The 26293-nt window shown below is 56.2% G+C and overlaps 1 protein-coding gene across 1 annotated transcript; it reads left to right on the top strand.

Annotated features, from left to right (window-relative positions):
- The first annotated feature begins 50 nt into the window (after positions 1-50).
- LOC117647479 lies at positions 51-22249 on the top strand. The gene is made up of 10 exons (XM_034389235.1): positions 51-280; positions 10430-10581; positions 12319-12359; positions 16153-16218; positions 16633-19979; positions 20067-20364; positions 20518-20671; positions 20861-21181; positions 21278-21480; positions 22221-22249. Exons 1-10 carry the CDS (start codon positions 185-187, stop codon positions 22247-22249), a joined length of 4707 nt encoding a protein of 1568 aa, XP_034245126.1. The 5' UTR covers positions 51-184.
- The last annotated feature ends 4044 nt before the right edge of the window (positions 22250-26293 follow it).

The raw sequence follows: 26293 nt of genomic DNA, 5'->3' as shown, positions 1-26293 counted from the left end.
GGCGTCCCCCACGCCGGCCACCACTCGGCGCCGCGACGCCGGCCACCCGACGACGACGACGCGGCGTGTCCCTCGGCGGCGTCGCGACGCCTCGTAGCGAGCGCCGCGCACGACTCGACCACGAAGACGACCACGACGACGACCACCACGACCTCGGCGGCGAGGCCCCCGAACGCGGTGGAGGATGACGGCCAGAGAGGTGCAGCTCCAGGGCGGCCCCCCCTGGGGCTTCCGAATGCATGGCGGCACGGACCAGGGGCAGCCCCTGCGCATCTCCAGGGTGAGTCCTCGGCGAGGCCCTCGTCGAGGTCCTCGTTGCTGCCGCACTGTAGGGCTGTAGGCGACCATCGTCCGGCATTTAGGCCGGTTACTGGGCGCCGAGCCCTCGCCGTCGCGGCCCCGCTCTGCTCATGATATTTTGATGTACAGTTTGGCGCTGGCCGCGCGCTGCCGGCCGGCTGATTCCGAGAGAGCCGTTTCGTCGCTCTGTCTCTCTCGCACCCCTACGGGACGCCCCGTGAGTGCGACAGAGACGGAGGAGCCGCTGTGCTGGCCGAGCACCTGTTGGGCCGCTGGCTAGACGCGCGTGTCCGAGTCCGTGTCCGAGCCCGTGTCCGTGTCACTGCCTGTTTAGCCGCGCTGCGTGTGCCCCGCGCACCGCGTCCCGGCCGTCCTGGCGGTCCGGCGGCTGAATGGGGACTCGTCTTGTCTCTGTCGCTCTCGCGGGGCGCGCCGCGCACCGAAGGCGTGCGAGAGAGACAGGGCGACGAGCGCGCGCGTTCGCGGAATCAACGCCTACTGGCGGCGTGCCGTGCCGCGCGGCGCGTGTGTTTGCAGCCGCGCGGCTGTGGACTGATGCCGAGAGTCGTTTTCGTCGCTCTGTCTCTCTCGCACCTGTACGGAACGCTCCATGAGGGCGAGAGAGACGGAGCGACCCTTGGAATCAGTCTGCTGAAGTGAATAAAGTGAGCGGGCGAGGCGCACTCGTATTCCGAGTGGCGGCCGCGTGTTTTGATCCCCCGAACGACTCTCTTCGCGGTGCTTCGCGGTGCTTCGCGCTTCGCGCCGCCTCTACCGCTCCGCGCCGAACTAGAGCCTGCTAGAGGCCGTCGCCGGCCGCGCCCGGGATTGATGGCAGCGCCACCACCTGACGGACTTTGCGTTTCTGTCGCTCTGTCTCCCTCGCACTCGCGGGGCGCTCCGTCAAGGCGCGAGAGAGACAGAGCGACGATGACGACTCTCGACATCGTTGTGCAGGAATGCCGCGTCGCGCGCTTTCCGCCCAAACATTGGGACTATTCTCGCGGCGGCGCGGCGCGGCCCGTCCTGCCTGCCGGCCTTGGCGGCCAGGACGGCGACGACGGCGCCCTCCGCGCGCGGTGTCCACGCCGTCCGCCACACGTGGCCGTCGACGGGCAGCTTCTGGGGCACTGTATCGCGCCGATCTCTCTCGCTCCCCAGCCGCCCCGGCCCTGAGGCCACAGACGAGGCGAGAGAGACAGAACAACGAAACCCATGCAGCAGAGGCTCGGTGGCTTTCCTCAGACTCCAATCCGGGATGAGAAACTATCGCGGTACCCTAGAAAATTATTTTAATTGCGCTAACTGATGAATTAAATTGCCCGGTCGGCGCCTGCAGGGCCCATACCGGCTTGACGCGTTGCCATGGCAACCTGCAGCAGCCGGTTCATGAAAATGTGTTATTCACCCGCGTCATGACGAGCCGCGCTGCGTTTCCCGTTATTTCTGACCGTGAAATGAGACGGACCCTCGCCTCGCCGCTCTCTCTCGCACTCGCGGCCCTCGCGCGGCGCCCCGTTAGCGTGCGAGAGAGACGGACCGATGGAGCGCGGTCGGAACCGCCCCGCTGTCCATGGCGGGCGGCCTGCCAGCCCCACCGACGGGGCGGGGCGGGGCGGGGCGGGGCGGGGCGCGGCGCGGCGGGGCGGGGCGGGGCGGGGCGGGGCGGGGCGGGGCGGGGCGGGGCGGGTGGGGCAACGAGGGATAAAACGACGACGTTGTTGGAGTAGCGGTCGCCAGTCCGATAGAATCGAGGTGCATTCCGAATGCAGCCATGCAGCGCCATGCAGCGCCATGCAGTGCCATGCAGTGCCATGCAGTGCCATGCAGTGCACCCCCAGCGGTTACGTCGGACGGGGTTGTCAGGAGCAGCCGGGCCTCGCCTCACCTGACCTACTCTTCCTTCCTGCTGCCGACTTTTCACGGCCACGGGCGGGGCGTGGTGCCCGGCGTGGTCATGAAGGGGCTGGCCTGCTGGCCCTGACGGGAACGGCGCGGACTACTGTACAAGGGGACGAGAGAGAGAGCGAGAGAGAGAGAGAGAGAGAGAGAGGAGAGAGAGAGCGAGAGAGAGAGAGAGAGAGAGAGAGCGAGAGCGAGAGAGAGAGCGAGAGAGAGAGAGCGAGAGAGAGAGAGCGAGAGAGAGAGAGAGCGAGAGAGCGAGAGAGCGAGAGCGAGAGAGAGAGAGAGTTTAGTTTATAACAGGATTTATTGGGGGGTTTTTAAGTTCACAAAGCGGGCCAAAAAGGGGTGTGTGAAAATTTGTCACAAAAAAAACATGCAGTTTTGATGTCTCTTGAGGTATTTATGGTGCATGATGCAGTGTTTTACAATTTGTTTTTTTTTTTTATTTTTTATTTTTAAACAATTAACATTTTTTTTAATAAAGAAAATAAGATAATTTAATAAAGAAAAAAGATTAGTAAATAATATGCATTTTTAAGGATACTTCAAAAAGGTTGTCTTTATGGCGCCGTGCAGGTAGGCAACAGCGCACTGGCTCTCTTCGGTGTGACGATGGTGGCCTATGCTCAGGGTGGCAGGGGCCCGGTTTACAGCAAAATGATGACTGATTTAGACTTGCAAGAAATGGATTGTAGACATATGTTTACATTGAAATTGTTTTTCTGGAATTCTTCTTTCTTCTCCCTTCTTCATTTTCTACAAAGTGGTGATTTCCTCTTTGAAGAAAAGAGAGGAGAAATTGATTCGAGGGGTTGGTATTTCTCCTTGTTTACATTTTCTTCTTTTTCTTTTTCTTGAGTTTGAAGCTTGTTGATTTTGCTTGTGCTTTTCTAATCAGATAATTAAAAATTTCTGAGGGCATTGTTGATGTAGAAAGTCTCTTCAAACTTAATTCTGAAACCTGTTACTTCAGCGTGATGTTCTTCGAGTGCTAATCTGTACTTGAGTCTTCTTTTGAACAATTTGAGATAACAAGGGTTAGGTGGATTTTCTTCTTTGATTATATTCATGTAGCATCTATAAATGGTGCTTTTGGCAAGGACTAGAATGAAATTGGATAAATTTGCAGCTGGGTTCTTTGATGGGAAGCCAACTAGCAGCTGTTCGTAGTTTGGGAGCGCTGAGTGATTGATGGTGGCAATTTTTGATGAGATGAAATTCCAGAGAGGTTTAACATGTTGACATTGGAAAAACATATGCATTGTATTTCCTTCTTCTTCTTTGCACCATGGGCACTGTCCTGATGAGATGACTTTCCAGAGATTTAGTCTTCTAGGAGTAACAAGAGAGTTGTGAAGAAGTCTCCATGTAATATCGGAGTCTCTTCTGTCCGTTGGATATCTGTAGATAACATCCCACTTGATGGGCTTGTCAAGCCAGGTGATTTTTCCTGTAACTTCTGGATTCTTCAAATAGTATTGCAGGGTGGTGAGGTAATGTTGTTTTCTTGTTCCAGGAAATTTTCTTTCTTCATTTGATGGTTGAGCTTTGAACTTGAATTGGATTGGCGATTCTTCTAGAGACATCTTCTTAGCAAGAAAATTTTAATTTGAGTGAAATTGTTTTTGATTCTCCTCTGGGTTGGTGCTGAGAGGTTTTGAATTTCCAAGTCCGCCCAATTTCCTTGAGAGGTTAGTAACTGTCCAAGTTTGGTAATTCCGATGGTGCGCCATTCAGGAATGATGCTGATTTCTTCTGTTTGGATTATTTTACTTCCATAAAGAGGCATTTCTTTCAGTATTGAGAAAGTAAATTGTGTTGTTATTAGGGTTGGTTGAATATCATACCATGCATTTAAGAGACTAAAATAAAAGTTGTCCAGATTTGCCATTTCAGTGATGTTCTTCTGCTGCATGAAAAAATGTTGAGGTGTTGACTTTCCATAGAGAGACATGTTGTAATGATGATATAGGAAAACTGGTTCTTGGCAATCAAAATTATTTTGAATGTCTTGCACTAATTTAAGTCTTAATGATTTGGTTTTTGCTTCCAGGTGCGTGAGTCCCACTCCACCTAATTCTGTGTTTGCAAAAACATAATTTTTATGGAGCCAGTGCTTGCCTTGCCATATGAAGTCAACCATGGATTTTTGGACTTCTTCAAAGAACTGTCTTGGTGGTTGAAGAATGTTGAGGGTGTGGATGAGTTGGGACCCTGCCAGCTGATTGCAGACAATTTTTCTCCCAATAAGAGAAGTGAGTTTCACATGTTGGGACCAGTTATTGAGAGTTCCTTTGATTTTTATGATGAGTGAAGTCCAATTTTCTTCTTCATATTGTGGAGTATTTCCTATGAATACTCCCAAAATCTTCAGTCCATCATTGTTCCAATGACAATCTAATGGTTTATCATTCCTTTTTTTCCAGGCACCACAAAAGAGGCCTTTTGACTTTGTTGTATTAAGTTGTGCTCCTGATTCTTGGCTATAATAGCTATAGGCCTGAGATATTTTTTCAAAGTCTTGATCATCAGTTATGAAAAAATGTACATCATCCGCAAAAGCTGTTGAGTGTACTTTCAAGTTGGAGCTGGGAATGGGGATCCCACTCTGGGTCATCATCTTGGCAGCGAGGCGGAGGAAGGGCTCAAATGAGATAACGTAGAGTGGCCCAGCAATAGGGTCACCCTGTCGAAAGCCATTCTCAAACAGGAAAGGGGCTAGCAGTGAAGATCCAATCTTGACAAATCCTCTTGTTTCTTGAATTAGTGCAGATATTGATCTTCTTAAATTTGGTCCAAAGTTATGGAGTTTGAGAAGATGTTCTAAATATTTGTGGGATATTTTGTTAAAAGCTCCAGACTGATCTAAAGCCAAGATTGCAAGGTTTGTTTGGTTCCTGTTGGAATAACGAATGACATTTCTTACTAAATGCAGATTGTTGTAAATTGTTCTGCTGGGAACACAATAGCTTTGATCAGAGCTGAGCAGTGATTGTAAGACTGAGGCTATTCTTTTACTGAAGATTCTTGATATTATTTTGTAATCACAGTTCATCAGGGCAATTGGTCTCCAACTTTTTAGAGTAGTTCTGTCCCCTGGTTTGGGGATTGGAGATATGACTATTTTCTTCATAGATTTGGGAAGTTGTCCGGTCTCTTGAAAATGTTGAACCATTTTGGTGAAAAGGTTTTTAAGATTTTCCCAGAAGAATTTATAAAATTCAATTGGCAAACCGTCCATGCCTGGAGCTCGGTTTAGTTGTGCACATTGTATGGATTCTTTTATCTCTTCTTCAGTTATTTTTTCTTCACACTTTTCTGAGTCATGCTGACTCAGAGAGGGAGTATCTTGGTAGAGAGTACTATTTGGATTAAAATTCTGGGACAAATTTTGTGAACTAAACTCACTCTGAAAATGCTTCTGGACTTCTGTAAAAATTGCAGTCTTGTCTGATGTTACTTGCCCATCAATTAAAAGTTCATTTATAACAGCTGAAGGCTTAGATTGCTTTGCAATTCTGAGGAAAAATTTTGATGAAGTATTGGCTTCTTGACGGACTTGTGACTCCAACAAATTTAATTTGAGGGATGCGTCCTTGTTGTAAATTGATGATATTTCTTTGTGGATTTGAAGCAGAAGTTTTTGATCATTTCTTGACAGTTCTTCTTTTTTATCAATGTGACTTATTGTTGAAGTAAGTGTCTTGAGTTTTTCTTCTGAATCTTCTTTTAGTTTTTTGGAAAACCGTTGTGAAGCTAAAGATATTTCTTGTTTCAAACAGTCCCACAGTTGAACTATATTTGAATTTTCTTCTTGCTCCTTTTCTTCAAAATATTCTATGATGTTTTTTATGATTTGAATATATTCATTTGACTTGAGAAGAGTTACATCAAACTTCCAATAAGGTGTTTTATAATTCTTTTCAAAAATATTTAGAGTGATGGTTACTCCATCATGGTCAGAGAAGGATGGAATAATATTTGTGCTTTGTACTGCATGTAAGTTACGGGCTTGGATGTAAGCACGATCCAGTCTAGCCATGGGATGATTGTTTTGTAATCCTCTGTAGGTGAATTGTTGTTTGTTAGGGTTGAAGTTTCTCCAAACATCAGTCAGATTGTACTGTTGCAGAAGAACTTGGATTTGATTTACTAATTGAGTTCTTTTTTCAGAACAGTTTCTTCTATCTTCTTTGGCTAAAGTTGTATTCCAGTCTCCAGCCATTATGATGATGGCATCTTCACTTGTAATTGTTGACAAAAAATTATGAATTTTGTTTAATACCTGAGATGCAACCTGTGCATTATGAGGCATGTAAACATTTATGAAGTAAAATTTGTAGCTCTTGATTTCAAGATGCAGTGCTTGTAAGTATCCAGGGACTAGATTTGATTCTTGAATTATCTTGGTTTCTTGAAGAAGTTGATTCTTGATGGCAATGGCGACGCCTGAAGAAGGTTGTACAGGGGGGTTAAGGAAGAATGTAAAATCCATAGTTCTAGCCATCGGTGTTGATCTTGAAAGATTAGTCTCTTGCAAAAAGAGCACTGAATTGTGGTGATTATCGGCAAATTGTTGTAGGCAAAGTTGTTTTTCTTGTGTGACTAAACCTTTAACATTCAAAGTGAGAATGCTAAGCATGATTACCACCACAGATGTTAATGTGAATATCGACATTTTGGCTTTTTGTACAATTTTTTTTTGACTGATAGGCACAGTAAAAAATATAAAAAGCTGTTATCACTGTTTTTCATTGTTCACTCTGGTCTTCTGGATTTTCTTGACTTCTCAAAGCGTCTGCTGCACGCTGAAATCTCCTTTTAAGATTGAAGTCCATGCAGACGTTTTCGGCTTCTTGAAGTTGAACTATCAAGGCTCCAAAATTCTGAGTATATCTGGCTGCAATATTTTTGGAGTTGGACTTGCCTCGGGCGTCTTTCATGAAATCAATGAAGTCTTCTCTCTTCAGGAAGGATTCTTTGAAAGTCATTTGGTTGAGTACTGTCTGGAGGGCATCTTCTTTATTCTTCTTTACTTTTTGCTTCTTGTTGGGGGCAGATGATGAGATTGATGATGTTGTGCTTGAATCAGTGTTCATATCGAGATCAGTTTCTCTGTCTTTTTCAGGGGAACGCTCTTTTCTCTTGACACTTTCATTCTGAGATTGATAGTACCAACTTGACTCCAGTTGGCTGTCCATCAAATCATCAATTTGTGAAGTGTCAGTTACTTTCTCACTTGAGTTTCTTGGGGTAAATAATGTGTCTCCATAAATAGTTTCCGTAATGGAAATTTCTTGAGGTTGCTCATTCCGCTGTTGGGGTACTTGACTTGTTTCGGGTGTTAGGATGGTAGGAGTGCTGAAAGTGAACTCTGAGTCTTGCAATGTGACTGTCTGAGATGACATGGAAGTAGAAGGTTGCAGCACTGTAGCAGCAACGAAATTTGGCATGGGAATGTGGGGTACTGAACTTGAACTTCCAGATGGTTGTTGTCCAGTTGTTGGGCGGGATGTTCTGTTGATCAACAAGCGTTGAGAAACTGGTGGTCTGATGGCTGGGAATTCTTGATCCTGGTTGAGTTTCTTCTTGCATTTTGCCTCGAGATGTCCTGGCACGAGACAGAAGTTGCACATAATGTCATCTCGGTCAATGTACAAGGTGACCTTGTTGTTTTCAACAGTAGTAACCAGTATTTTTTTTGGCATTTCTGGAGCTCCAGAGGGAATCATGATGAATATGGATCTCTTCCAGGACTTGACGTGTTTGAGATCATCATGAGTTGTTGATACTTTGAGTCTGGTTGGGGCAGAGACAACTCTTCCGTAGGGTGCTAGGAGGTCCTTGAGATCTTCGTCATGAATTTCAGGAGGACAATTTGAAACTATGAACTTGGTTGCTTCAGTAACATAGCGTCGACAAGGGTAGTAAAGTGGACCAATCTGTATCCCTCCTTCCTCGCAAATTTGGTTTACAAAGTTCTCATTCGTCAGGTACATACAAACTCGCCCTCCACTAAGGCGGGTACAGTAATGAATGTTTCGTCCTCCTATCACATCAGCGACAGCTCGGAGGCACTGGTCTTGACTGACTTGGTGAATGTTTTCAATGATTATGGCATTCTTCCTATTGGGAGAATAGGCAATGTTGTTGTTGTCTTGTTGGTTGGGGTTGGTTTGGGGGGATTTTGAGGTTAAGTTTTCACTAGCACTGGGTTCACTTTCAGAGTTTCTTGAGTAACGGGGTTTAAGTTGGACATGGGGGGCTCTTGAAGATGATGCTGCACTCGCGTAATCCATGTTTGCGAAAGGATGCTGGTTTCGTTGTTAAAGTTGACTTGTTGAAAAAGGCGGGAAAAGTCCACGAGTCCGGCTAGGACTGATTTCACTTTTCCGCCCGATCCGTCGGGGGAATCGTGGAAATTTTCTTCACATTATGATCACTGTCACTGACTGATTTTGTTCTCTAATGGGTTTTGGACTTCTTTCACCAGGAAACACTAGTAAAAGGGCTAAATCTGGGAGCCTCACTGGAGCACTCTGTCTACCTCAAGAGAGAGAGAGAGAGAGAGAGAGAGAGAGAGAGAGAGAGAGAGAGAGAGAGAGAGAGAGAGAGAGAGAGAGAGCGAGCGAGAGAGAGAGAGAGAGAGAGAGAGAGAGAGAGGATGAGCCGCCTTCGTCCCCCGCAAACTGCGGATGCCCGAGTCCGGCCGAAAACACCCGAAAATGCCCGAGTACGACCCGCCAACGGCCCGCCCCCTCCCAGACGCTCATACCGCCACCGCCGCCTCTCAGTCATGCAGATGAAAAAAAAAAGCCCAACCTCCAATTTTATTTTATTTTTGCAATTTTTTGGGATGGGAGTAGGGGATAGACAAAGAGGAGGCGTTGTGCAATAGACTGCATCAGCAGGCCGATTGACCCACAAAGCATCGAATAATAGACCGGTCCCAGACACTTGCAGTGGCTGTTCTACTTGCCGCACCTCAGAGTCGCCGTGCCGCCGTGCCTACCCCAGCCGCGTCCAATGTGTCTTGGGGCCCGCTGTGCCCCCCTCCCCTTCCCCCTCCTGCCAGTGTCCCCCCGGGGAGGCTCGCGGCTCTGCGGCTGCTGCGCGAACTGCATTTACATGGCCGCCCTGCCCTGCGCCCTGCACCGCCGTCCGCTGCTCTCTGTCTCTCTCGCACTCACGAAGCGCTCCGACTGGGCGAGAGAGAGACCGACGGTCCAACGTTTGGCTCGTCGTCGCCGTCGTTGTGCGGCGTGATGTCACCCTCTAAGTTATTCACGCGTGCGGACGTACCCCGCGCGCTCTCGCAGCGGCGATACCCCTTGCGCGGAGTATCGGCGCGGCGCCGTCACGCTCGCGTGCGTCCCCCATCAGGTGGGCGGCGATACCCCTGGCGGCGAGGGGCTCTAGGCCCGAGGCTGTGTTGCTGCGACACGGAGAACACGCCCGGGGAGGATCGGGGGCCGTCCGTAAAGGGGTCGGCGCCGCACAGTGGGCCGGAAGACCGGTGGAGGCGGCCAAAACCCCGGACGCGTTTTGAGCTCCAGAGTCGCTAAATGGGGCTCGAACGGAACGTGTGACCCCACCAATGGATTGCTCTCCGAATGAGGAATCCATTGGTGGGGTCACACGCTCGGTTCGAGTGCCATTTAGCGACCCTGGAGCTCAAAACGCGTCTAGAGTTTTGGCCGCCTCCACCGGTCTTCTGGCCCACTGTGCGTTGGGGGCGTAGCCGGGGCCCGCCCGGCTGATACGGTGTCTGGCGTCGGTGAGCGTCTGCCCGCCCCGACAGCCCCGACGGCCCAGTCACCGAGGGACCCTCTGCCCGTGAATGTGTCCCTGCTTTTCCAAAGAGATGCTCAAGTTCCGGCGGCTCAGAGCGGACCGGGTGCGGTGCAGCTTAACGCGGAAACGATGTTTTGGTCGATTTTGTAGAGTTCATTCCTCAGCAACGGCACACGCTGACTTCATGCGTAGACTTTGAAAATACTCTTTGTAGTGTGCGAGCGCGAACGGTTGCGAAACCTCCCTCTTCCTGGTGCTGCAGGCGGATTCCGCGGGTCGGTTTCGTCGCTCCGTTTCCCCTCGCACCTACACGGGACGCCCCATGAGTGCGAGAGAGACACGGCGACGCGAAAACGACTCTCGGAATCAGTCTGCTGCATGTCGTTGTAAGACGAGTAGTTCTAATCGCGCGTGCTATTGTCTCTGGCAGGTGAACCCAGGCAGCCGCGCCGCCTCGCAGGGGGTGCGCGAGGGTGACGTCATCACGGCCATCGACGGCCAACCCACGGCCGCCATGACCAACTCGGACGCCCACCAGCTGCTGCGGTGCGGCGGGCCCACCCTCAGGCTGGGCCTCAACGAGTAAGTGCACACACACCGTTTTACAGTGGGCCACACTCCTCGAGTATCGACGTATTTGTGCGAGTTCTGTACAAATTTGTACCTAAATTGGGTACAACTTACTATTCGAGCACGATGTGAAAAATACCGTCCTTAATTTATGTGTTAAATTCGAGGGGTCCTATTCAAAAGATCTTATCTGCGCGTTCCCCCGAAGACAATCTTATCTTAAACGCAGGCGAATTTCACTCAGTTTGATCATTTGGGATGGGTACGACAGTAAGCGGGATATATTTCTGCATGCACTATTGGTTTCTTTGATCTTTCATCTTTACATTTCAGTGAATTTAATCACAAATTTATATTGATTTGTAGCTGTATCAAATGATTAAACTGAGTGAAATTTGCCTGCGTTTAAGATAAGATTGTCTTGGGGGGAACGCGCAGATAAGATCTTTTGAATAGGACCCCTCGAATTGTGCACAGCTTTCATTTTTACGAATTTGCCAATAGTTACAGACAATTAAAATACACAAACATCTAGTGTCTTGTTGTTGTTGTTGTTGTTGTTGTTTTTGCGGTGGAAACGAGAATGGCGTAACTGGGTGACGAGGGCAATGGAGGCAATCGTGGTAGTGGGCATCGCGTGCTGAGGCTGCTAACGCGGCTGCTTCTCACTTACGGTGTAAGTGCAGCGGGTCACGGCGATGGTCACGGGCGCGGTGTCTCGCGCGCGACTCTCCAACAAACTCTTATTTTTCTTATTTTTTTTAAAAAAATTTCGTTGTTTTTGCCACAATTTCTACACGACGTTTGGACAAACTTTGCTGCAATACCGCTCCCAAACTAAGGCGGCTAATCGCACTCCGTAACAAAGGTGTTCCAAAGGAAGGCCCAAAGAGTACCCAGCCGCTGAGGGAGAACGATTATCCGCCTTAGATCAGACGTAGTGGCTGCCTAAAGTCAGCCCAAACGATTATTTCTACACATTTGTTACCGTTTCGACAAACTTTGCTGCAATGCCACTCCCAAACTAAGGCGGCTAATCGCACTCCGTAACAAAGGTGTTCTAAAGGAAGGCCCAAAGAGTACCCAGCCGCTGAGGGAGAACGATTATCCGCCTTAGATCAGACGTAGTGGCTGCCGAAAGTCAGCCCAAACGATGATTTCTACACATTTGTTTACTTTTTTTCCGTTTTGTTTAGCTGTGTACGCGCGCGTCGAAAGTTTTGGAAGGTTTTTTTTTTTCGGCGCGCAGGAATGCAGCAGTGCGGTGATATAGGTGGGGTCACACGGCCTGTGCGGCACTGCCACGGCACTGCCACGCCACTGCACTGCACGCAGCGGGCCGACAGATCATGTCCAATGACCGGAATCGTGCCTCACTGGCTGCGCGTGGCCGCGCGCGGCCCTGCCCGCCAGAGTGACGCGTCAGTGACGCGTCAGGGCTATGCCAACGCGTTTTGGGAGACACATTCCACACCGCCAAAACAACAACAACAAAATAAAAACAAAATCAACAACAACATTAAAAGCAAAAGAAAAAACAAAAGCACAAAAAGGAAAACGAAAAAACAACAAAAACAACATTAACAGCGTGATTGAAAGAAAAGAAAATGTGTAAAGAAACGAAGTATGAAAAGTGGGACCATTAAGGTTACCACTACCCCCATACATAATGCGTTTATTCCTTTCCTCGGCGCACTAAAATCTCTATCCTCGCCTCGGAAGATTTCAACGGTCGTTTTCTGTTTGCAGTTCCAGTGGCGGACCCATCAAACGACGCGGCAGTCTGAGACGTAAGTTGTTTTCTCCCGTCGACGACTATCGACGACGAAACGAACGAAAACGAAAACGATCCGACGCGAGCAGACTACTGGAGCGCGGCTGGAGCCAGGCTCGGGCTGGCCAGAGCAGACAGGCAGAAAAATCTGCCGGGGCCTTCGGGTTTGGCTCCAGTAACGTCACAAAGTTGGTCAAAGAGTGACTGAATCTCCGAAAGTAGCCGTTTACGCTGATTTTGGGCGGCCACTGCGTCCGATCTAGTTGCGGCCAACGGCCTCCCTCGACGCGTTAGTATTCTTAAGACCCTACTCTTTCATGCCCTGTATCGGGAAGACCTTGACCACAACGATTTTGGCTTTGACCGCAACGATTTTCCGACCAAGTTGGTTAAAAAGTGGTCGAATCTCGGAAATTTGCTGATTTTGCTGACTTTGGGTGGCCACTGCGTCCAATCTAGTCGCCGTAAAAGGCCTCCCTCGACGTCCTAGTATTCTTAAGACCCTACTCTTTCATGCCCTGTATCGGGAAGACGTTGACCACAACGATTTCGGCTTTGACCGCAACGATTTTTCGACCAAGTTGGTCAAAAAGTGGTCGAATCTGGGAAATTTGCTGATTTTGCTGACTTTGGGTGGCCACTGCGTCCAATCTAGTCGCCGCAAAAGGCCTCCCTCGACGCCCTAGTATTCTTAAGACCCTACTCTTTCATGCCCTGTATCGGGAAGGCTATTGACCGCAACTAGTTTGGGAGCGGTAGCCTCACAAAGTTGGTCATGAAGGGTAAAAACATAATGATGATCGGGGGCCTTTTGCGGTCTTATCCGCTGGGGCCTTTTGGGGGCCAGTCCGAGCCTGGCTGGAGCGCCCGCGGCTGCGCGGGTAGGCAACGCGAGAGCTCCGGCGCGGCCGGGTTGCCCACCCTGCCGTTTCGCGAGGCGCTTCGCTTGCGGTGGACCGACCTCTCTGGGTGAAGCCGCACCGCGGTCAGGCCAGATTTCGCTCGAAACGGATGTCGCCGCGTGTCTCGGATGAGAAGGCGTACGCGCGTTAGTGTGTGTGTGTGTGTGTGTGTGTGTGTGTGTGTGTGTGTGTGTGTGTGTGTGTGTTAGTGTGTGTGTGTGTGTTAGTGTTAGTGTGTGTTAGTGTGTGTGTGTTAGTGTGTGTGTGTGTGTGTGTGTGTGTGTGTGTGGACGAATGAATGCAGAATCCTATTGGTTTATGGCGGTGCCGCTTCGGAACGGATGCGTCGCTGTGCGCCACGCCCCCTCCGCTCCGCTCCCCTCTCACTCTATCCTTATATTGGGTGCAGTTATAAATCAGGTCGGGGGCGATCGCCACCTGATCGTGCTGGCCGTGCTGGCTGTGCTGGCCGTGCTGCGGCGGTAACGTCCCCGCCTCACGGCACTCACCGTCCGCCGGGCTGTGGTGTCGCTCCGTCTCTCTCGCACGCACGGGCCGTGCCGTGTGGGTGCGAGAGAGACGGACGGCGCCGTTGGGACTCGGCCCGTCGGTGTGTGAGAAACGGCGACACCGCCCCGACCCACAGTGGGCCAGAAGACCGGTGTGGAGGCGGCCAAAACTCTAGACGCGTTTTGAGCTCCAGAGTCGGTAAACAGGCCTCGAACCGAACGTGTGACCCCACCAATGGATTCCTCGTTCGGAGAGCAATCCATTGGTGGGGTCACACGTCCGGTTCGAGGCCTGTCTAGCGACTCTGGAGCTCAAAACGCGTCTAGAGTTTTGCCCGCCTCCACCGGTCTTCTGGCCCACTGTGCGTCCGCCCCGTCCGCGGCGCGTCGTTTCGACGCGGATCAGTGCCCGCGGATGGAATCGGCCAGAATGCACCGGACTAAAGAGTCGTGCTCGTCGCTCTGTCTCTCTCGCACCTGTACGGGACGCCCCGTGAGTGCGAGAGAGACAGAGCGACGAACACGACTCTCAGTCTGCTGCAGGGCAGTGCGGTGGGAATGCAATCATGCCGCCCACAAATGAAAAGGCACCGCGCGCCGCTTCAAACAACGCAGTTTCTACGAAAAAGAAATTCATATATGCTACAGAAACAATAATAGAAAGTAAACGAAAAGAAATACGTTCGACATGGCTTAAAGTTTCGAACAAAATTACGAAATAATGACGGAAAATTGAAATTTCATAGCAGGTAGACGCTCTGAAAAATGATGACCCTTCTTTTCCGGCGACATGCGTGAGGGAGGCGGGGGGGTGGGGGGTGGGGGGGGGGGGAGTAGTGGAGGCACTGCAGGCACTGCACTGCCGATCGACGCTCGTCACGGGGGAAGACCGGGGAAGACGCGCCGGCTTGGGCGGGGACGTTTGAAGCGAGTGTCGCCGTGCCGTTGCGTGGCAGTCACGCGTGGCACGGCACGGCACGGCACGGCACGGCACGGCACGGCACGGCACGGCACGGCACGGCGTGGTACGCTACGGAAGGGGCCGCGCCCTCTGGCCTGGCCTGGCCTGCCCCCCTCGCTCGTGCTGCTTAATGTTTTCTCCAGTCTCTGGCGAGCGTCTCCAAGGAACGGGTCGACGCGATAGCGCGCCCGGCCGTGTCCAATCCGAAACAGTCTCTTTGAACGACGAGCGCGCGTGTGTGTGTGCGTGCGTGTGTGTGCGTGTAAACTGTGCCGTGCTCGTGCGATAGCGTGGTGTTCTCGTTTCCCTGGAATTCCATGGCCTGAGCTCCAAACCGTTTCAATTTTCCGGGCACTCTTCCAAGTGCTCGTCTTTACATGCCTCCGTGTCTTGATTTGCATCGCGACGCGCAGTGTGGAGGGCAGTGAAAAGCGGTGGAAAGCAGTGGAGTGGAAAGCGACTTGAATGCGGCCGCCGCGGAAGACCAGCAGGATGAAGCTCTTGTGCTGCGGGAGGTTGCTGATGCCGGAGGACTCTGGGGGACAACCAGCTTCAGACAAAGCTCCAGGCCAAGCTCCAGAGAAAGCTCCTGCCAAAGCTCCAAGCCAAGCTCCAGGGCAAGCTTCGGACCAAGCTCCAGACAAAGCTCTAGGCCAAGCTTCAGACCAAGCTTCAGATCAAGCTTCAGGCCGAGCTTCAGACCAAGCTCCAGACAAAGCTCTAGGCCAAGCTTCAGACAAAGCTCTAGGCCAAGCTTCAGACCAAGCTTCAGATCAAGCTTCAGGCCAAGCTTCAGGCCAAGCTTCAGGCCAAGCTTCAGACCAAGCTTCAGACAAAGCTCCAGACCAAGCTCCGGTCAAAGTTGCAGTACAGGCTCGAGGCCAAGCTCCGGACCAAGCTCCAGCCAAAGCTCCAGCCAAAGCTCCAGCCAAAGCTCCAGCCAAAGCTCCAGCCCTGGCCCCGGTCCGCCGGAAACGGCGCAAAGCGGCGAGGCGGGGCGTGCTGTGCTGCTGTGCACGCGGTATGCATTCGAGGGTCTGGCCTGGCGGCGTGGCGGCGTGGCGGCCTGGCCCGTCGGCCGGTCCCACGTCTGGGCGGAGCCGCTGCCGCTAGCTGCCGGTGGGAGGGCCGCGCTTTGACACGCATCATAGACCAGCACACTGATTCCGAGAGTCGTTTCGGTCGCTCTGTCTCTCTCGCACTCACGGGGCGTCCCGTATCGGAGCGAGAGAGACAGAGCGACCGTCGCTGAATCAGTGTGCTGGCCGGCCCAGCCCGGGTTCAACTAGTCCGATTATTTTGGTCCCGTTGCATCGCGGCGCATGGGGAAGGCCATTCCAGAGGGCGGACGTGATTGTCGATTCATTTTGGCGACAAAACCTCCTGCGCGTGAGACTATTGTGAAGCGCTTTCATGTTGATGTTGTTGTTGTTGCAGGGAGCAGCGAAACCAACAACAACAGTAGCAAGGCCGCCAACAAGCACGGCGAGAAGGAGTCCACAGGTGCGGCACAGCTTTTGATGTTGTTGTTGTTGATGGTGCTTTTGGGTCAGGGTGCACTGGGTGCACTGCACAGGGTGGCTGGAGAGTAGTCTCGACTCTGGTCGTTTGCTCGGTAATGTCACAAAAGTCACTGGAATGTGGGCATTTGCTGCCATGCCAAACTGCACGTTTTGCTAACTTCTTTTCTATTGTTATTGTCCTTTTAATTTTTCTTTTGTAAAAATTATAGCGATTATTGGGCTAGACAAACTGCGTTTGCAAATCTATGAGGAATCGCTTTGAATAGGCATCTCAGTATACGCACAAAAACGACAACGGTCTTAGTACTATACGAATCAAATAGATTTCTCAATGCGTCCGAACCCAAAGTTTAAATGTTTCTTTCTTCCTCTGGTAATCCCTGGCCACCTCCAGGGCCAGGGCGGCGGCGTGGGGGCCGCGGGGGCGGTGTGTCCAAGTCCCGGTCGGACCCCGAGCTGGCGAGGGAGGGCAGCAGGGTCTCCATCAGCTCCTCCAGGGCGCGCAGGCTGCGCAAGTACAGGTGCAAGATGCGGCGCGCGCAAGAGCTGCAGCGACTGCAGGGCCAGGCGGGCCAGCCGGGCCTGCTCGAGGAGGCCGAGGAGGCCGAGGCCGAAGAGACTCGCAGCGCGAGCGCCAGCCGCCGCGGCAGCGCGGAGAGTATCGACGGCGGGGGTACGGAGGACGGGAGTATCGGCGGCGGGGGTGGCGCTACCCCCGTGCGCGGGGGCAGCCTGCCGCTCGAGGTGCCGCGCCGCGTCATCGAGAACCCCCTGTTCGACGACGAGGTCGCGGACGAGGTCGCGGGCAGCGGGCAGCGGCTCGGGCTGCGGTGGCGCAGGTCCACGTCCAGCCTGTCGAGCCGCAACAGCCCGGACCTGGACGACGTGGAGGGGCTGGAGAGCTTCGTCATCATCGTGACGGAGGAGACGGCCGCCAACGGCGAAGACGGCGACGTCACCATCAAGGAGATCGAGGAGATCGTCGTGGACGTGGGCTCCATGACGCCCAAAACGCCCGACTGGGACGGCCGCCGGCACCCGCTGGACGTGGCGGCCAGGGCCGAGGTCAGGGCCCAGGTCGGCGACGAGCGGAGGCAGGACGACGAGGACCAAGGGCAAGGCCCACCAACGGCTGTGATAGCACCCCCAGGGGACACCCGGGACACCCGCACACATTCCAATCCCGAGGTGGCCGATGACGCCGCCGGAACTGACCCCGCCGAGACTGACCCCGCCGAGACTGACGCTGCCCAGACTGAGCCTGCCGCGACTGACGCCAAGAAAGGCAGGCGGCCGCTGAGGCGGTACCCCAGCATCGTGGAGGCCTACCTCGACCACAAGATCAAGCAGTACGAGATCGCGATCCAGCGCCTCGACTCGCCGGTGCCGCCCGACGAGGACCACGACGACCACGACGACCAGGAGGACCGCGAGGACCGGGCCGACAGCCCGCTGCTGCTGGAGAGCTCCGCCAGCGTGGAGGAGCTGCCGGACGACAGCTGGGAGTTCGCCGGCGAGCTGCAGCCCCTGGAGGCGGCCACCTACTTCGTGAGGGAGTTCGACGTCGACGAAGCGTTTTGCCCTTTTGAGTTCCCGACGGCAACGTCCGTGCCCCAGCACGAGGCCGTGGAGGTGACCGTCGGGAATGGCACGACCTCCACGGCCCACAGCTCAGAGTCCCCTCGCGCCGCGAAGCCGCCCCCGCCGTACAGCCTGGAGGTGATCGAAGAGGAGCCCCCGGAGCATGCCGTCGGCCAGGAGCTGCCGCCGCCCGCGGCCAGGGCGACGGCCAGGACGACGAACAGCCGCCTGACGCGGCCGCTGCGGATACCGCTGAGTGCGGCACGCCGCCGGGCGAACGCGTACGCCGCCGAGCAGGGCCGCGCCCAGCCCACCAAGAAGACCGTCGTCAAGATCTCAGAGGTCACCAAGCACGAGGTGGACCTGCCTGAAATCACGGCCTCGGCCGTCACCTTCCCGTCGGACACGCCTGCCGAGGTCGGCGTCGTGAGCCTGCGACCGCTGTCGGGCGTGTTCGACGGCGCCGAGGTCGTGTTCCTGGACGACGCCAGCAGCACGAGCAGCGTGGGCAGCAAGACGCCCACCGTGGTGGACGAGGCGGAGGACGACGAGGACACGCTGGACGAGGCCGGCGGCGAGGACAGCGGTGAATGGTACGACGCCAGCCTCAAGTCCTCGACGCCGGTGTCCATGGAGGCCTCCATGCCCGACATCGTGCAGGACGCCAACACGTCCCCGCTGGCCAAGTGGCTGCAGTGCAGCGCCGACTACCACGCCACGCTGCAGAGGCAGGACGACGCCGACCTCAAGAAGGACCCCGTCGACGCCGAGGCAGTGCAAGGCGCTGATCTGGAACAAAACACGGCGGTAGAAGACCTCGACGTCGAGGCCAAAGATAACGGTGTAGTGGAGGGGAGGGACTCGGACTTCTCGACGGCGGTTGGTCTGCAGAACGAGTCCCCGCGATGCAGCACCTCGCCGACGGCGCCAAGGGCCCCCGTGGAGGCCCCCATCAGCCTAAGGACGCTGCTCGACAGCGACGCGGAGCGCCCCGACTCGAGTCCCGAGACGCCCGAGCGCTTCCAAACACCGCCACCTCCACTGGAAAATCCCCGTGCCGAACGTAACGAAGTTGTGCGTCGGGAGACTAGTTGTTCCGCACCGTCCGACAAAGACAGAGCGATGCCTCCGTCTCCGTCATTAGTCACCGTTTGTTCTCCGGAGTTGCCAACTTCTGTCCCCGTCGCCGAACTGGGATCCGCTCACCGCGTCGCCGCGGACGTCGCCATGGACGCGCCCCTCGGGCCGGGCGGCAACCCTAACACATTCCAAGCCGAAGACTCGCGGGCAGAAGCGAGGCGGCCGGCGGTGGCGGAAACCACCGGCCGGCAGGAGGGGCGGCCGAGGTTCAGACCGGACCGCGAGGTGGAGCTGGAGATGGGCGAACTCATCGCCTCGCTGCAGGCCTTCAGCGCCAGGGTCGAGCCCTCGCTCAAGGTGAACGTGCCGCGGCACCACGCCACCGCCCCGCAGGACCAGGAGCAGGGCCAGGAGCAGGGCAGGCCCTGGCTGCGGAAGAACCCCGTGGCCAAGATGATCGAGGACTACTTCAAGAAGAAGCCGAAGCCCCCCGAGACCGAGAAGAGCAAGGGCAGCACGGTGTGGAGCCTGCTGCACCGGCCCTGGGACAAGCCGGCCGTCAGGGACAAGCCTTTGATCAAGGAGAAACCTGCGGTCAAGGAGAAACCTGCGGTCGAAGAAAAACTTGTGATGAAGGACAAGCCCGTCCGGGACAAGGTCCAGCCCGGCCTGCAGACCACCACGGTGTACGCCGCCATGTCCGGCGACGGCGGCGCTGCCCTGCGCCAGGCGTCGCAGAGCACGAAGCTCTACTCGGAGATCGGCCCTTACGTCCGGGACCCGACATCGCCGCCGAGCAGCTGGGCTTCGCGGTGCGAGAGAACGCCGACGACGACGCCGGTGCCGCCGCGATCCTGGACGTGCTCGCCACTGTCCAGGGGCTGGTCGACGTCCCCGGGCCGCAGCGTGTCGCGGTCGCCGTCGCGGGCCCTGTCGCCGTCCTCGCAGGGCACCACGGCGTTGTACCTGTCCGACGTGGAGGACAGCGCGGCCTCCACGCTGCGCGCCGAGGACCGCTGGCGCCCCAAGACCAGGCTGCCGGACATCTTCGAGTCGCAGGCGTTGTTCCAGCCGCGGCGCGTGGCGTCCCCCGAGGCCGCCGTCGGCGACCGCCGCGTCGTGGACGGCCGCCTCGTGTTCCTGTCGTCGCCGCCGCTGGCGACGCAGCCCTCGTCGTGGCGCAGCAACGCGTCCACGGCGTCGTCCTACTCCACGGGGCTCTCGGCCGGCGGGTCGCGCGTGCTGTTGTGCCTCTCGCCGTCGCAGCGCCGCTGCTTCAACGGGCGCGCGCCCACGCCCGAGGAGTGCGCCGGGCTGCTGGACATGCACCACAAGTTCTCTGAGCGGCGCGCCTACCACGAGACGCCGCCGCCGCCACCCAGGACGCACTCGTCCAAGTTCCACCGGCAGCGCGCCGACATCGACACTGCCCTCTGGATCCACGAGCAGCCCCTGGGCCAGCACGGCCAGCACGGCCAGCCCCGCGGGCCCGTTGCCAGCGCGGCGAACGCGGCGCACAGGCCGGCGCGAAAGGTCAGCGCCGCGGACTCGGCGGCGTGGCGAAGGAACGCGGACGCGGACTTGACCAGCCTGCTGGCGCTGCTCAGTGCCCCTGCAGCCCCGGCCCCGACGGCGTCGTGCACACCCATGCCGACGTACGTCCTGGACGCGGGCGGCAAGCACCGGTATGAGTTCGACTCGGACTGCCTGACGCGCTGCGTGTCGGAGGCGCGCTCCTTCTCGTCCATCCTCAAGGACAAGCTGTTCTGGAAGTTGAGCAGCCTCGCCGACGGCGGCCCGCCGCCCCGGCACACACCGCCCCGGCCGCAGGCGTCGCCGTCGCGCGTCCGCCGCGCGTCGCAGGGGGATGCCTCTTCCCGGACACCCGCGCCCACACCGACGCCGCCGCCGATGACGAATGGCGACAACCGGAGTTTGTACGAGGACCTGGGGCCGGACAGCCCGTACTGGCAGTCGCTGGCCAGGCCCAAGTCCCCCGACGCCAAGCCCGCGTCGGGCCGGGCGTCGTCCGTGCCGCCCGCGCCGCCGCCCGACGAGCGGCGCGTCAACATGTACGACGAGTACATGGCGCAGGTCGCGGAGCGCAACCGCCGCCGCCAGCAGAAGGTCATCAAGATCTCGGACCCGGAGACGGTGACGGCAGCGCGCGCGCGCCGTGCGCACGTGGACTTTGGGGCGGAGCGCGCGCAGCAGCAGCAGGACCTCGGCGTGCAGGGGCAGCCGGGGCCTCGGCCGGGGCGCGCGGACGCTGCGCAGCTCAGGTTGGTGGAGGCGTGTGTTTTCCCTCTCCCTTTGTCGTCGCGGCTTTCAAAACCGGCGCGCCGGCCCGCCACCGCGACGGCCTGCTCGTTGTGCAGGTGCGTGGTGCAGCAGGGCGACGTGCTCGCGCAGCTGCAGCGCCGCGCCGCCGAGAAGAACTGCGTGGTGATCAAGGACGCCGGCGACCGGCAGCACGCCACGGTGGCCGAGGTGCAGCAGCTGCCCAAGCACCTGCAGGAGTTCCTGGCCTTCACCAAGGACGCCGACGGGGACGGGCAGAGCGGGCACGGGGGTGAGGGCGGTGAGTGGGTCCGCCGCAGTGCGTCGCCGCGTCGCCGGCCAGGGGGAGGACTGGCTGTCTTGTCTCGGACGCCCGGGGGAAATGTCTTCCGTAAGGATGACTAAAATGAGGACTCTGTCTTTGTCTGCTTTCGTGGAACGGCAAACGCCGTGGCGGTTATTTCGCGCCGCGTTCCGCCGTTGCCGCCGGGACTCTCTTAAAGATTGCTACCCCCTCCGAGTCGACGTTCCCCCGGCGTCCCGGGTTCGACTCCCAGCCTGCGCCACGCGTTTCCTCCCCCGACCCCGACGTGTGCGGTGCTGCCGAGCCATGACGAAGAGTGTTTCAGTCGCTGTGTCTCTCCCGCACGCCGCGCCACAGTGGGCCAGAAGCCGGTGGAGGCGGCCAAAACTCTAGACGCGTTTTGAGCTCCAGAGTCGCTAAACAGGCCTCGAAACGAACGTGTGACCCCACCAATGGATTCCTCGTCGGGAGAGCTGGTGGGGTCACACGTTCGGTTCGAGTCCTGCTTTGCGACTCTGGAGCTCAAAACGCGTCTAGAGTTTTGGCCGCCTCCACCGGCTTCTGGCCCACTGTGCGCGCGTGCGACGGAGACGGAGCGACGAAGCGACGCTTCAGCCTGCTGGTGTGGTGTGTGGTGCGCGGTACGCGCGGTACTCCTCGTGTGTGCATAACGCATTAGTTGGCGTTGAAAGCAAGCCGGCCTGTGTGTTCCATCCTTCTTCCTCTCACTGCTCTAGAGTCGGTGCTAACGCCCGGATACGACTAGTTTCTGCCTCTTTGTGTGTGTTTTGCTGTGTGGCCTGGTAGATTAAAAATAATAACAGTTTGGTTGTTGTTGTTTTTGTGTGACTAAAACACACTAAAAGAGTTTTGTTGTTGGCTAGAGGGTTGCCCAGCGGCGGCGGGAAAGAATACGAAAATCGCGGCCTTGCTCGCTGCGGTTCACAGTCGAATAACAAAAACAAAACAACGAGTTCCGGGAAATTTCCCTCGTTGGACAGTCGTCCCACCTCCGCCGCGCCTTTGGCGGCCTTTGGCGCGGGGTGCGGAGAACCACCTGTTCCGAGTGCAATACAAGGCGGCGCCGAGCCGCGTAGATCCCCGCGTTCAAACATTTATTAATTTATCAATTCTGGAGCGGTCCGCTTGAGCCCGCGCCGCGGTGGCAAACACACATCAAAAGGGTGCCGAGTAAATACTGGACGAGGGAAGGCAATTAATTTATTAATTTATGCAGCGATTAATGAGGAGAGGGATGGGGCTGCTGGCTGGTGGCGCCCCCTGCCGGCCGCGCAGCGCCCGTCGCAGGTTCAGCCTGGTTGAGCCGGCCGCCGCGCAGGTGGCGCTGCCAGCCCCGCCCCGCCGCACAGTGGGCCAGAAGACCGGTGGAGGCCGCCAAAACTCCAGACGCGTTTCGAGCTCTAGAGTCGCTAAACAGGCCTCGAACCGAGTGTGTGACCCCACCAATGGATTCCTCGTTCGGAGAGCAGTCCATTGTTGGGGTCACACGTTCGGTTCGAGTCCCATTTAGCGACTCTGGAGCTCAAAACGCGTCGAGAGTTTTGGCCGCCTCCACCGGTCTTCTGGCCCACTGTGCGCTGGTCCGCTCAACAGGCACGGGCGGACTCGCAGGTGGCTGCAACGATTTTACCGACCGCAGAGGAAACGCGCGCGCGTTTTTAGTCTCGGAAGAGAGAGAGAATGAAAAATCCGCTTTGTGGAGTAACGTGCTCACCACACCACACGTCACGGCCACGGCATGGCGCACCCGGCGGAGGCACAATGGGGGTGTCAAGGCCCTGGAAGAGCGACGAGACTCGAAGAAGACGGGGAAGACTGGCAAGACGACGAGGAAGGCAAGGATGCCGAGAGGAAGATGAAGCGAAAGCAGGAGGACAAGCTCAGACGAGGATGGACGACGAGAAAAATCAGAAGAAGGAGAATGAGAAAGCAGAAGTGGCCCCCGAGAAAATGGGGGTGTCAGGAAGTTTGAGAAACTGTTTTATTATTGAGTAAAGCTGGAAGGAACGCAAGGGAGTGCGTATAATGCGGTGGAAGCAGGGACGCACACTGGAGAACTGGGGACGAGTTCGGCCCGCGGCGGGAACAGCGCCAAGCCTCGCCGCGAGTCGCTGCAGGGCGCTCCGCCGGACGCTGCACAGTGGGCCAGAAGACCGGTGGAGGCCAAAACTCCAGACGCGTTTTGAGCTCCGGAGTCGCTAAATGGGACTCGAACCGCACGTGTGACCCCACCAATGGATTCCTCGTTCGGAGAGCAGTCCATTGGTGGGGTCACACGTTCGGCTCGAGTCCCATTTAGCGACTCTGGAGCTCAAAACGCGTCTAGAGTTTTGGCCGCCTCCACCGGTTTCTGGCCCACTGAGCGCTGGCTGGACGCTGTGTGGACGGTCATCCAGCCAGCGTCTTTCTGTTGGCCCGGGCTCCACGGAAGCGAGCTCCAGGAAGCTGCTTTTCCCGCCGAAGGCGCAAAAGACGGCGTTACGTTTTTCTTTGGCCGCTTCGCCCATCTTTATTCGCCTTTTGTACCGCACCGCCCTCGGCTCTCGCCGCCTGCTCTCGGTTGCTTCTCTGTTCTCTGCCGCTCGTGGCAGCCCGCGGGCCCGCGTCGGGGTGTTGTCCGTCGTCCCGTTCCAGCGTTTCGGAAGTTTTAAAACAAGCGGTTGTCATTTTGACCAGCGCGCGCGGTCGCCCCCCGGGGACGCGAGCGCCTCGGGCCCGAAATGGCATACGATCATGCGTGGTCTAGCCCTTAATGTTAATGGTAATGGAGGGTAGGCAGTCGAGCGGCAGGGGAGTCGTCGGGTTGCCTACCCGCACGGCGCTCGCTGGCTCCGGGGCGTTCCACAGTGGCGGTGGTGGCGGCGGCCAAAACTCGAGACGCGTTTTGAGCTCCAGAGTCGCTAAACAGGACTCGAACCGAACATGTGACCCCACCAACGGACTTCTCGTTCGGAGAGCAATCCATTGGTGGGGTCACACGCTCGGTTCGAGTCCCATTTACCGACTCTGGAGCTCAAAACGCGTCCGGGGTCTTGACCGCCTCCGCCGGTCTTCTGGCCCACTGTGCGTTCGGGCGATACACGGACCGATCGGGGGAGGGGAAGGGGGGCTTGCCGTGCGCCACGCGCGCGGCCTGGACCACTCGGCCCTCATCCGATACCCCCGCCTCAGCAGCAGCGACCTCAGCACGTGTCTGATAAAGGGAGGGGTGGGGGATGCTGGGATAGTTTGCCCCGTCGGCGGAGGTATCGACTTGAGTTATTGCACATAGGCGGATTTGACAGCCAGACGAAGGGCAGGTAGACGCACGGACGACCACCGGTGGGCTCACCGCCAGACAGACAGACAGGCAGACAGACAGACAGACAGACAGACAGACAGGCAGACAGACAGACAGACAGACAGACAGACAGACAGACAGACAGACAGACAGGCAGCCAGACAGACAGACAGACAGACAGACAGACAGACAGACAGGCAGGCAGGCAGGCTGGCAGGCAGGGGTGGCCACTGGCCTATGGAACGGAAATGAAGCCAGTCCGTAGGAGTGGACTATGGGTCGGTGGAAGGGGGAGGGGGTAGGGGGAGGCTGTGGTGGCAGTGGAGGGGGCAAGGGGCGTAGGCTTGGCGTTATTCCTGGCCCCGTTTATTTTCAACACTTGAAATTAGGCCAAACAGCACCTCAGCGGCTGCTCACCGTCTCTCCTCCCTCTCCCTCGTCCCTCTGTCGGTATCCCGCTTCTCTCTTTCTCGCTCTAGACGCGTACTCTTTCGCGTCTTTTCCCTCGTTTTCTCCCCTCTCCCGTTTCTGCTGCTTCTCTCTCTCTCTCTCCTCCCTCTCGCTCTCCCTCTGACGCGTAGCTGGCGGATATGACTGTGCTGTGTGCTATGGCGGGACGAGGATTCGTTTTGCTTTCATTACCGCCAGTCGCCCCCCCCCCTCTCTCTCTCTCTCTCTCTCTCTCTCTCTCTCTACCCCTCTCTTCCTCTCCCCCCCCAGGCCTCTCCGCCCAAGGATTTCACTCATGCACGAAGGCACGATCTCGCGCAAAGTAATGTAGTATTAGTCGTAGCAAAGTGGGACAAATTTGATGAAACATGGTTCGACTGGGGGCGTTTTTTTTCGTTCAAGAAAACGAAAATGTACTGGAAAAGAGAGACAAGGCACAACGACCTATTGGTCCGCACGCGTGTCTGTCCGTCTGCCTGCCTGCCTGTCTGTTTGTCTGTCTGGCACAACCTCAGTGTGGCCGGCCACCTGTGCGCTTCCTCTCGCAATTTTGACGGCGGCCAAATTAATAAATGGAACGGCTCGTCTTCCGGGGCCGCGCGGCTGAGGGGCCGCCTTTGAGTCAGGAAGCGAGCACGCCGTCGTCGCGTCGTCTCCCTCGCACCGCACCCACACGCGGGAGTGCGAGAGAGACAGAGCGACGCAGCACAGTGGGCCAGAAGACCGGTGGAGGCGGCATTCTAGACGGGTTTTGAGCTTCAGAGTCACTAAACAGCACTCAAATCGAACGTGTGACTCCACCAATGGATTCCTCGTTCGGAGAGCAATCTATTGATAGGGTCAGACGTTCGGTTCGAGTCCCACTTAGCGACTCTAGAGCTCAAAACGCGTCTAGAACTTTTGACGCCTCCCCCGGTCTTCTGGCCCACTGCGCAGGCGGGTTCCGTGATTCGGCGAGATGGCCCGCGCTTTCCTGGGGAATAAAGCCTCGGTGAGCCGGACGGACGACGCGGCACTCCCTTTGAGCGGCTGGGGCGGCTCGAGGGAATGCCGAAACAA

This window comes from Thrips palmi, unplaced genomic scaffold (genome assembly GCF_012932325.1).
Source record: "Thrips palmi isolate BJ-2018 unplaced genomic scaffold, TpBJ-2018v1 HiC_scaffold_2, whole genome shotgun sequence".
Lineage (NCBI taxonomy): Eukaryota > Metazoa > Arthropoda > Insecta > Thysanoptera > Thripidae > Thrips > Thrips palmi.
Note: the sequence above shows the minus strand (reverse complement) of the source record. Positions and strands in the feature narration are given on the sequence as shown.